At 40.4% G+C, this 12,676-nt stretch overlaps 1 protein-coding gene across 3 annotated transcripts in view; it reads left to right on the forward strand.

The window, feature by feature from the left end:
• Positions 1-11,954, forward strand: part of celf3b (cugbp, Elav-like family member 3b) — a 32,962-nt gene extending 21,008 nt beyond the window's left edge. Inside the window, exons 6-13 of one of the 3 annotated variants that reach the window (XM_059507281.1) lie at positions 982-1,125; positions 1,769-1,961; positions 2,343-2,480; positions 2,613-2,672; positions 2,763-2,852; positions 3,125-3,268; positions 5,900-6,038; positions 11,220-11,954. In XM_059507281.1, coding sequence (XP_059363264.1) covers positions 982-1,125; positions 1,769-1,961; positions 2,343-2,480; positions 2,613-2,672; positions 2,763-2,852; positions 3,125-3,268; positions 5,900-6,027 — 897 coding nt within the window. In that variant the 3' untranslated portion in view covers positions 6,028-6,038; positions 11,220-11,954. Of the gene's footprint in view, positions 1-981; positions 1,126-1,768; positions 1,962-2,342; positions 2,481-2,612; positions 2,673-2,759; positions 2,853-3,124; positions 3,269-5,899; positions 6,039-11,219 lie in introns of all 3 variants that reach the window. The other 2 variants (XM_059507282.1, XM_059507280.1) reach the window with 2 other exon arrangements.
• The last annotated feature ends 722 nt before the right edge of the window (positions 11,955-12,676 follow it).

The raw sequence follows: 12,676 nt of genomic DNA on the forward strand, positions 1-12,676 counted from the left end.
CCTCTCAGTCTCTCCTCTCCTCCTCTCTCCTCTCAGACTCTCCTCTTCCTCTCTCCTCTCAGTCTCTCTTCCTCCTCTCTCCTCTCAGTCTCTCCTCTCCTCCACCCTCCTCTCCTCTTCTCTCCTCTCAGTCCCTCCTCCTCCTCCTCCTCCTCTCAGTCTCTCCTCCTTCTCTCTCCTCTCAGTCTCTCCTCCTCCTACCTCCTCTCAGTCTCCCTTCCTCCTCTCTCATCCCCTCTCCTCTCAATCTCTCCTCCTCCTCTCTCCGCTTAGTCTCTTCTCCTCCTCCTCTCTCCTCTCCTCCTCTCTCCTCTTAGTCTCTCCTCCTCTCCTCCTCTCTCCTTTCAGTCTCTACTCTTATCTCCTCTCAGTCTCTCCTCTCCTCCTCTCTCCTTTCAGTCTCTCATCCTCCTCTCTCCTCTCTGTCTCTCTTCCTCCTCTCTCCTCTCAGTCTCTCCTCCTCCCTCCTCTCCTCTTCTCTCCTCTCAGTCTCTCCTCCGCTTCCTCCTCTCAGTCTCTCTTCCTTTTCTCTCCTCTCGGTCTCCCTTCCTCCTCTCTCCTCTCAGTCTCTCTTCTCCTCCTCCTCCTCCTCCTCCTCTCTCTGCTTAGTCTATCCTTCTCCTCCTCGCTCCTCTGCTCCTCTCTCATCTCAGTCTTTTCTCCTCTCCTCCTCACTCCTCCTGTCTCCTCTCCTCCTCTCTCCTCTCTGTCTCTCCTCCTCCTCCTCCTCTCTCCTCTCTCATCTCAGTCTTTCCTCCTCTCCTCCTCACTCCTCTCCTCCTCTCTCCTCTCAGTCTCTCCTCCTCCTACTCTCTCCGCTTAGTCTCTTCTCCTCCTCCTCTCTCCTCTCGCCTCTTATCTCATGTCAGTCTTTCCTCCTCTGTCCTCTCCTCCTCACTCCTCTTGTCTCCTCTCTCATCTCAGTCTCTCCTCCTATCTCCTATCTCCCCTCAGCTGTAATCTCTGTCTGTGTGTGGTCAGGGTGCCTCCTCCAGTCTGGTGGTGAAGTTTGCAGACACAGATAAGGAGCGTGGCATGCGGCGCATGCAGCAAGTGGCCTCGCAGCTCAGCATCTACAGTCCAGTGACGCTCAACTTTAATGCATATAATGCCTACACACAAGCAGTGAGTACAGCACAGACACACACAGTGCTTTTTATCATGAACATTAGCTTATTAGATTTTAGTTTTTTTTTCTGTTATCAGTATAGAAAGAAAAGCATATTTTAAGTTTTGAATGTTTTTTTAATAATAATCTTTCTTCACTTGTTAAATAGCTGTAAATTGAGTATTTGAATTTAATGACTGATCAAGAGTGACAGTAAAGACATAATGTTACTATTTCAAACTATTTCAAACTATTTCTATTTCAAATAAATGCTGTTCTTTTGAGCTTTCTATTCATCTGTGTATCCTGAAAAATAAAATGCATCACGGTTTCCACAAAAATATTGGGTATCACGACATTGATAATAATCAGAAATGTTATTAGAATGATTTCTAAAGAGAATGTGACACTGAAGACTGAAGTAATGATGCTGAAAATTCAGCTGCGCATCACAAAAATAAATGACAGTTTAACAGATATTCACATAGAAAACAGCTGTTTGAAATTGTAAAAGTATTTATCAATGTCACATACCCCCTTCGCCCCTCGCAGGCCGGGGAGTACCCTCGAGACTGCCCTCTACCCCCCCCCCCCCCCCGCCCCTCCCTCCCACATGTTGAAGTTGTGTAGGGTTAACTCTTTCCTCTCTGTCTGTCTCAGGTGCTTCAGCAGCAGGCGCTGGCTGCGCAGTCATCATATCTGTCACCTGTGTCTACAGTCGCAGCGCTGCAGATGCAGCAGATGGCAGCACTCAATGCTAACGGCATCATAGCAGCACCTCTCACATCCTCTTCAGGTGAAAGCCACCTTCACCACAGAATTACAGCAGAACTACTTGCACTTCAGGAAAGAGGTCCGAATTGCATCATAATATGGTTTCTTTATAATATTTACACCACCCAGAAGGATGTAAAATGTGAATAAGAAAGTCTACTTGTGTGCTAAATGTTTCTTTTTATTTTTAAATCAAAGCTAACAAACAATAACTAAAAAAAACTTATTTACCCTTATGAAAAAAGTTCACTTTGGCTTAAATGTAACTTCAGTGTGTTATGAGTCACAATCATGAACGTGTCTCACTTTAACACAAGTGACCTTTTATTTCATCATAATTAATATTATATTATTATCAGCAAGTAGTTATAAAAAATATACTTTGAAGATTTGAAGTGCACTACAAGTGCACATTCAGTACAGTACAGCACTCTCAGTACTGCTCTGTGATTGGCTACAGGTGCAAACACTCCACCCACTATTGCAGCCACTCCCATCTCAGCTCTGCCTCCACTGAATGGCTATAATCCTGTACAGGCCACCAGCAATGGACAGCCAATATCAGAAATCTACTCCAGTGGTGTTCATCCATATCAAGGTGAGTTAAATCAACAGCTGCCCAGAACACACTAGCTACTGAATGCCAATCAATCATAATCCTCTAACACAATGGCAGTTAGTTCAGCATGCACAAAAGCCACTAAAGCGCTGTCTCTTCATGGTCTCTCAGCTCAGAGTCCTGCGTTAGATCCTCTCCAGCAGGCTTACGCAGGCATGCAGTACTATACAGGTACTATACGTCTCTCACAGATGATATTTTGGGTCAAATCAGTCATTGTCTTGCTGTATCAGCATGTGTCAACTCTCTGTTTCACAGCAGCCTACCCGACTGCATACGGATTGGTCAGCCAACCGTTTCTACAGCAACCTACCCTGGTTGCCCAGCAACAACCACAGCTACAGAGAGAAGGTGATGTAATTTCCTGTTAAAAAAGACATTTTGCCTACTTCCTCAGACGTTAGTCTGTACCCTTGTCAAAAAGAAGTGTGTAAGGAAAAATATACTTTTAGAATTTGAAGTACAAATTTCACAAGTATATTGTCTATGGTATGGTTAATCATTGATTTGTGTATGAATACACACTTTTATAAATCATTGTGTCTGAGTTTCTCATGATAATGATGTCTGTCTATAAAGCTGGCGTTGAGCCTAATGTATGTGTATGTGCTTGTGTTCTGCAGGTCCTGAGGGGTGTAACATATTCATTTACCATTTGCCTCAGGAGTTCACTGACTCAGAAATGCTCCAGATGTTTCTGACGTTCGGTAACGTCATCTCTGCAAAAGTCTTTGTTGATCGGGCCACCAATCAAAGCAAGTGCTTCGGTAAGAATGAGCACCAAATGTGTTCCTGAAAATACTAACTGGGTAGGGAGCAACTACCTAGAAACCTCCCACAATTCCCAACTAACATAATGTAATTTTTACTGAATCGTGGCATAAAGGAGATGATTGACTACTGTTTGACCAGATTACTCTTCCTGATTTTGGAACTTTAAAACTCCCGAGGTCTCCTGGCAGAGGTGCTGGTATTATTGCTGTCTACAATCAGCAGTTTAATGTCAGTGCTGTAACCATTCTTTAGTTTTCTATATTTGAGTGCTTGGACTTAAGTGTTAGGGTCCACCGTTTTCTTTGATTTGTAATTACATTGACCCACGAGTTTATTTAAATCTTGCTTTGATGCTCTGTGTTCTGCTGTTCTCAGTATTATAAATGACTCCTTACAGTCTGGGGTTGTTGCAGCAGCATTGAAGATTGCTGCTGTGACCCCTGTACCTAAAAAAGAAAATGTTACAGTGGACTACTTCAATAACTTTCATCCTATTTCAAATCTCCCGTTTTTGACAAAATTACTTGTGCTTATTGTTGCCTCTCATTTGTGTAAAATCTCACAATTAATAATCTTTTTGAATCTCTTCAGTCGGATTTTCTTAAATTTCACAGTACTGAGACAGCCTTGGTCAAATCACCAATGATTTGTTGATGGCTTCTGATTCTGTTAAGAACATCTATTTTTATTCTTCTTGATCTAAGAGCTGCCTTTGATACTGTGGATCACAATCTACTACTAACTCGTCTTGAAAGAGTGTTAAATGTGTCTTAAGGTGGCTAAGGTCTTATTTTTCTGACCGCTCCCAGTTTGTATCTATGGGTGGTTATAGGCCTGAGATTAGTTCCGTCTCAACTGGCGTCCCTCAGGGGTCGGTTTTAGATCCTTTATTTTTTAACATTTATTTGTCACCTTCAGGCAACCTTTTCAGATAGCTCTGCCTTCATTACCATTTATATGCAGACGACATACAGATACACATTTAAAACCTCATTAGCACCTTGACTTTACTTATTTGTCTGACTGCATTACTGAGATTAAAATATGGAAGGATAATAATTTCTTCAGTGGTAAAACTGAAGTTATGCTCATTGGTTCCTGTTATCAAATTTCTAATGCTGGTTTTCTGTCTCTGATTCTTGATGGCTCTTTTGGAAATCCAGAGTGGAATAAGGAATCTTGGAGTTATTTATGATAAAAATCTCTCTTTTGATTCTTTTTGTCCAGAGCACTGTCAAAAACCTCTTTTTTCCACCTTAGAAATATCACAAGATTGTGTCCTATGTTACATTTTACTTTTGCGGAAATGCTAATCCATTTCTTTGTCATCTCACAGACTATTGTAATGCTCTTTTAGCTTGAGCTTCTAAATCTACACTTAAAAAGCTGCAATATGTACAAAATTCAGCCGCTAGGATTTTAACTGGGATTACAGAATTGTTACATCCATACACTCTGTGACGAGTCAGCTGCCTCCTCCCTGATTGACACCGGCACCCCGTCCTAAATCGCCGCCCTTCACCAGGCTCCTGACTGGAGTGGGTGTGTGAGACGAGGGGCGCTGGACGAGTCAGGGCTGGCGACGTGTGATGGGGCACACCTGAAGGAAATGGAGCCTCATCACCGCCACTGTTTAAAAGCCCAACGCGCCTCTCTTCGAGAGAACGTTCTCTTCCCCGTGCATGCACACTGGTGTCCACGTGGGTCCAGGAAGGGTGCGTTGAGGGACTCCCGCGCCACCAGAGACGTGAGCTGCCGGACCCGCGATCCGGATGAGAACCGCACCCGTTTACACGGCCGTCGAGCCAGGATGCCGGGCCGTCCATCCCCTGCCAGCGCCGCAGCCAATGAGAGTGATGCGGCCACCAGAGGAAGCTGCCGCCCCTCGCTCCCCGGACCGAAGAGGGGAGCGCGTGCGGCCGCCGGACTCCGCCCCTTACCTGGACCCTTCCTCCATGAACACTGCCCGACCTACACAAACCCCGCAGCACAACGAGGACACTAGATTCCCTGTTGTTTTAGACACTCTCCCCCTTTGGCCACTTTTTATCCCCTGTTTTATTTGATTTTATTTTAATAAAAGCCTTTTGGAGGCCTGATGCCACGCCCACTGTTTCTGTCTTGTGCTCCTCCCGTCACAACTCGTTCCTCTCAGTCAAATTTGTTGGTTGTTCCTCAAACATTTCTAAGATCTATGGGTGATAAGGCTTTCTCTTTCTATGCTCCTGTACTTTGGAATTTTCTGCCTCTTGAACTTCGGGATGCTCAGAATTATGATGTTTTTAAGGTTCAATTTAAGACATATATTTTTTAACTTGCATTTGCTTGTTGATTTTGTATCGTTTTTTATTGTATTGATTATATTGAGTTCAGCACTTTGAGGAGCTGCTTTTAAAGGTGCTTTTAAAAAAGTTTATTATTATTATTGAGACACACACACACACACACACATATAATTTATATATACACATTTTCAGTTTACTGATTACAGTTCATTTAGGTTAAAGTTTTAGTAGACACTATCAACCTGAACAAACTCAGCAACTGCACAGCAGACCTCCAACACAGTGGTGAGTTTTGCATGGACACTGAACATTCATCTCTTTGTCTTTTCTGTCTCTCAGGCTTTGTGAGCTTTGATAACCCAGCGAGTGCTCAGACGGCCATCCAGGCCATGAACGGATTTCAGATCGGCATGAAGAGACTCAAAGTACAGCTGAAAAGGCCGAAAGATGCCAACAGACCCTACTGAGATCCAGACGGGTAAGAGAGGACAAAACATTAGGAAAGAGAGAGATTTATAATGCAGAAGGTAGAAAGAATGGAAAAAATGAGAAGGTGAGAGAGCAAAGAGAAAATACTGCAGGGATTTGTCTGAATACGGATGCTAAACACACTTATAATGGAGAGTAGGAGGCAATAGAGGCAGTGAATATTTAAGAATGGATGAGAAAAAAATCCAGAGGACCGAAAAAATTATGCAGTTCTCATTAAGAAAGTGCTAAAGACATAGCAAGTAACACAATTAATTAAACGTCAAAGTCGATAGACTGAAACTGTATTTTCTTGTAAAATGCACTCCAATACAACTTTGAAAAATCAAGTAAAAATAAAACAATACTATGAAATATGATTAAAAACTGTATAAATCACTGATTTGTCTAAAGTGACTTTAAGAAATGACAAACTTCACCTTTAAATTTGATAGATAAGCTTACAACTATAACAATACGATCTGGTTCTTTGTTTTGATGCTGCTCTTTGTATTTTCTCGATGAAAATCACAAACCACACGACAAGCTCCAAACGGCCAATCATAAATGACGGAGACCCGGTGGCTATGGTTACCTAGCAACAGATAATCCACTACCCCTGAAGTTGTAGTAAGTTGATTGGGCTGTTTGGTTGCCGTTGGCGACTGCCTGTGTTCGGGTTGCTCTAGCAACATTGATTGTTTGGCCATGGTGGGCTGCATGGCATGTTGCCGTGGCTACGAAGGATTGTTTGGTGCATTTGTGGCTTTGATTTCACTGATGAATTACTGTGAGATTTGACTGGAAATGAATTAGTAACCCTCTCACTCCCTCTATGATGAACTAGACTGCAGTTTTTTTTGATTCGTTTCTGAAGTGTGCTACTTTGTGCTGCTAATAATGTGCTTATAATTCTGAATGTGGGAAGGTGAATGGTTCAGAATGTTTATCATAGTACATAAGTGCAGGTCAACAGGTGAAAGCAGCGGTGAAGAAAGCATCAGTTCAGCTCAAAATAATGCTTCAAACACTCACCCTCATATTGTTCCAAACCAATATGACTGCCTGAAAGAAGATATTTAGAGGAGTGTTCATGCTGCTCTTTCATATACACGCAAATGGCGCAAAAAGTACTAAACAAGTCAAACATGTGACTTATGTGCTATTTTAAGTCTTCCGGAGCCATTGTGTAAGAGGCACACTGAAATTTAAATCTCATAATCAAACTTGATTAATAAGTCATACAGGTTTCGAAAATCATGAGGCTGAATGAATGACATTTTAATTTCTGAAGTACCTTCTTCATAATCAATCTACCTAAACGTCTGATGGTGATGGTGACAGTAAGTACAGTGCCTGGTGCTGAATGGAGAAAACGCCACCAGTACAGGGATTCTGGGCAAAACGTGTGAGATATACAGTGGTGTGAAAAGTGTTGGTCCCCTTCCTGATATCTTATTTTTTTGCATGTTTGTCACACTTTAATGTTACAGATCATCAAATAAATTTAAATATTAGTCAAAGATAACACAAGTAAACACAACATGCAGTTTTTAAATGAAGGTTTTCCTTATTAAGGGAAAACAAAATCCAAAACTACATGGCCCTGTGTGAAGAAGTGTTTTCCCCCTGTTAAAACTGTGGTTTATCACACCTGAGTTCAGTTTCTCTAGCCACACCCAGACCTGATTACTGCCACACCTGTTCACAATCAAGAAATCTCCTAAATAGGACCTGCCTGACAAAGTGCAGTAGACCAAAATTTGTACTATGTTAAAAATAGTTTTCAATGTAATAGTATGTACTTTGTGTTTTTACATTTTGAGGTAATAAAGACATTTTGAGGTTAAGATTATGACATTCTGAGATGATCAAGTCAAACAGCCCAGGTTTCTGAGACATTAACCTTTTGTCTTCATGCACTTCCTGACTATAGGGCAAGGTCCCAAGATAAAGGTGCCTGCTAAACTCAAGGCACAGCTGTGCCTTTGTTTCTATGATAATGTGAAGGTATGGGTATGACTATCAGGCACCTCTGTATTTAAATGACAATGTTATGCTGATGAGATCAAGGCTGGGAAAATGCCAGAGTCAATGATCTAAAACACACCAGCAAGTCCACTTATGAATGGCTGAAGAAAAACAAAAGACTTTGGAGTGGCCTAGTCAAAGTCCGACCTGAATCCTATTTAGATGCTGTGACATGACCTTAAAAAGCTGGTTCATGCTCAAAAACCCTCCAATGTGGCTGAATCACAACTATTCTGCATAGATGAGTGGACCAAAATTCCTCCACTGCACTGTAACAGGCTCACTGCAAGTTATCGCAAACGCTCGATTGCAGTTGTTGCTGCTAAGGGTGGCCCAACCAGTTTTTCACACAGGACCATGTAGTTTTGGATTTTGTTTTGTGTTATCTTTTAGTAATATTTCAATTTGTTTGATCTGAAATATTAAAGTGTGACAAATATGCAAAAAAATAAGAATTCAGGAAGGGGGCCAACACTTTTTCACACCACTGTATATCACATTAGTGAACCTAATCTTTTATAGTCACTCTTCAGAGTAACTCTTCAGCAAGTACCCAGAATTCCTGTTGCAACTTAAAGGGTTAGTTCACCGAAAAATGAAAATTATGTCATTAATGACTCACCCTCACATCGTTCCAAACCCTTGAGACCTCCGTTCATCTTCGGAACACAGTTTAAGATATTTTAGATTTAGTCCGAGAGCTCTCAGTCCCTCCATTGAAAATGTATGTACAGTATACTGTCCATGTCCAGAAAGGTAAGAAAAACATAATCAAAGTAGTCCATGTGACATCAGAGGGTCAGTTAGAATATTTTGAAGCATCGAAAATAAATTTTGGTCCAAAAATAGCAAAAACTACGACTTTATTCAGCATTGTCTTCTCTTCCGTGTCTGTTGTGAGTGCGTTCACTGCAGTGTAGTGATATCCGGTTCACGAACGAATCATTCGATGTAACTGGATCTTTTTGAACCAGTTCACCAAATCGAACTGAATCGTTTGAAACGGTTCGCGTCTCCAATACGCATTAATCCACAAATGACTTAAGCTGTTAACTTTTTTAATGTGGCTGACACTCCCTCTGAGTTCAAACAAACCAATATCCCGGAGTAATTCATGTACTCAAACAGTACACTGACTGAACTGCTGTGAAGAGAGAACTGAAGATGAACACCGAGCTGAGTCAGATAACAAACGAAAGATTACCTCGTTCTCGAGTCAAGAACCGTTTCTGTCAGACGCGTCCGATTCGAGAACCGAGGAGCTGATGATACTGCGCATGTGTGATTCAGCGTGAAGCAGACAGACACAAGGAGCGTCTGAACCGAACTGATTCTTTTGGTGATTGATTCTGAACTGATTCTGTGCTAATGTTATGAGCGCAGGTAAACCGAAGACTTGAATCAAGGGCAACCATTGCAAATAACGTCATTACGTCGAGCGCAAAAGAACCGGTGAAGCGTTTTCTTCAACCCGTTTATGGATCGAACTGTCCGAAAGAACCAGTTCATGGAAAAGAGTCAATCTTTCGTTCGTTATCTGGCTTGGCTCGGTGTTCATCTTCAGTTCTCTCTTCACAGCAGTTCAGTCAGTGTACTGTTTGAGTAAATGAATTACTCCGGGATATTGGTTTGTTTGAACTCAGAGGGAGTGTCAGCCACATTAAAAAAGTTAACAGCTTAAGTCATTTGTTGATTAATGCGTATTGGAGACGGGAACCGTTTCAAACGATTCAGTTCGATTTGGTGAACTGGTTCAAAAAGATCCAGTTACATCGAACGATTCGTTCGGGAACCGGATATAACAAACTACTTTTTTTTTAACTCTCTCACAACAGACACGGAAGAGAAGACAATGCTGAATAAAGTCGTAGTTTTTGCTATTTTTGGACCAAAATGTATTTTTGATGCTTCAACAAATTCTAACGGACCCTCTGATGTCACATGGACTACTTTGATGATGTTTTTATTACCTTTCTGGACATGGACAGTATACCGTACATAGATTTTTTAATGGAGGGACAGAAAGCTCTAGGACTACATCTAAAATATCTTAATCTGTGTTCCGAAGATGAACGGAGGTCTTACAGGTTTGGAACGACATTAGAGGTTGGGTTATTAATGACATCATTTTGATTTTTTGGGTGTCCTATCCCTTTAAACTAGAGAGTGCTGCATGTGGGCTGCAATCAGAAACACTCATATAAATCGATCTTAATGCACACATACAGAATAAACACATGGAATCTTCACCACAACATTGCGATATGAAAGCACTACATGATCTCCAGTGCAGCAGTCTTGAGCTTCACTGTGATCTGCATGTGTTTGCGTGTATCAAAGCACAGCTGATATAGTATATATGCAGCAACTGAGGTTGTTGACAGGTTGAGAGTAGATTTTCTAAGGTTTAAGGTCGAGTTTGGCTCCTTGCTGAAGTTTGTAAATTTATCAGTGCTAAAAACGTCCTCATATCCCAAATTAATCATGAGAGACTGAGAGTTAAATCCTGTGTCTCTGTAAAATATTGATGTGTTGGTTTGAGCATCATGACCAGCACAACACTACAATAACTTAACCAACACTTTGATTTTAGAGCGGGGCCATCTTTTTGGGATATTAAAAAGATGGGTGCATTAAACAGTCATTATTTTTGCACTTACATTTGCTGACAAAATTACACACTTCACTGTAAAACTGCAACTTGCAATTCTTGCATTCAGTTTTGCAAATTCAGTGATCTTTTAGCAATTTTACAGAAATATTTCTTTAATGCTTTCCAAAAATAGCATGTCTTATATTTAAAAAAAAATTTTTTCACAGATATCATTTGTTGCTCATATAGGGATTTATTCAGATAGTTCATTCAGTGAATGATTCATTGTGTTGATTCAAACCAAAATGATTTGAATCTTTTATAAGAACCATCACAGGAATCACATGACTGGAAGGAGGGTCAGTACACTGGTAGGTCATCGGCATGAGCGGTGTTGGGGATGATATGATGATGCTTTTATTTACACTGAGCAACCTAAAAAAGCAGACATTAACCTGAAAACTGAATCACTGTCTGCTGTTTGTCTGCGATCCAAAGCAGAGAATTTAATAACATGAACATCAGTGTAATGCAATCAATCGATCTCTCTCTTTCTGTCTGTCACAGGATGGAGATTATTAGGCATCCACGCAGCAGACGGACTCCAGATGCTGAGCTGCACAGCTGAATTGCTAACATGAGATGTTCGTTATCTTGCATGCTCACATGTGTGTGTATATGCAAAGGACAAAAATAAGATCTTGTACATAAATCGCATTCAAACACACACACACACACACACAGAAAATTACGGAAAGATGTCAATGGTATTAACACACACAAAAAACATGCTACTTCCTATGGACCTTCTTAGATCTGTAAATGTATAAAACAGTATTGTTTTTCATACAAAATAAATAGATATAAATAATAAATGAGAAAACCAGCCACAGTAAATGACCATAATTAGATTTAAATAATTAAGCTTAAAATAAACTATGTGAAAAAAGAAAATAAGAATAGCAAAATACAATAGTTACAGTCAGTAGTGTTATTAATATTGTAAGAAAACCATCTTAAGATTTCTACTTTTTCATTATAAATGTGAAATGTAAGGGGACTCAGGAATTTCTGGGCAAGTTTTAATATGTTATCTTTTTATTTATCTATTTATTCATATTTGGAAAACATGGTTTGGAGTCTCTTGGTTTTCAATGTTTTTTAGAGAACTACATTAAAACAGTTGTAAAACTTTGTAACGTATTGAAATATGAATTATAATGATGATATTTATGTCTTAAATTTTTGGATCAAACTTTTTGTTTCTGATTTAAATAAAATAAAGGTATTAAAAGAAAGGTTGGTCATGTTTTATGTGTTAATATACATGGATCGAGGTCTGTGTGATGGTTTGTGTGGTACTGGTGTAGATACTGAGGTTCTTGTATTTCACAGCAATGAACCAGATACTTCTTTGACTGCATGGAGCCTCCAGAGTGGAAAGGACGTAGAGCTGAATTTTTTTGTTTTTATTTTAAATATATCAATGGCTGCTGAAGACTTGGGTCAAATCATTTCTGTGAGCTTAGGGGTGTACCATTCATAGACTAGGCTACCACCATTTAACATGCAATAGATCAGCTTATTAAGCCTATTTAAGTTTTGTGTGTGTGTGTGTGTGTGTGTGTGTGTGTGTGTGTGTGTGTGTGTGTGTGTGTGTGTGTGTGTGTGTGTGTGTGTGTGTGTGTGTGTGTGTGTGCCTTTTTTTGTATGGCCTATAGAAATAATATATTTGGCTGCAGCATTTTCAGAGGGGCTGCAGGAGTGCTGACGAAAACACAGCTGTTTCACGATTGGCCAAATTCACCACATGACAACAATGACATGTGTTTCTAACATCTTCGATTACTATACTGCTCACAAATCTTTTTTTAGAACAGCAAAAGCTTTTGTTTCTGTAGTCACAATGTTATATTGAGTCACATTTATCAAAAAAAAATTGATAATAGCATATAAACCCCCACTTTATTGGTATTTAAATAGTATATTTTTATGTTGTAGGCTACTTTATTCTTGAACAGGTG

Source organism: Carassius carassius, chromosome 24 (assembly GCF_963082965.1).
Source record: "Carassius carassius chromosome 24, fCarCar2.1, whole genome shotgun sequence".
Taxonomy (NCBI): domain Eukaryota; kingdom Metazoa; phylum Chordata; class Actinopteri; order Cypriniformes; family Cyprinidae; genus Carassius; species Carassius carassius.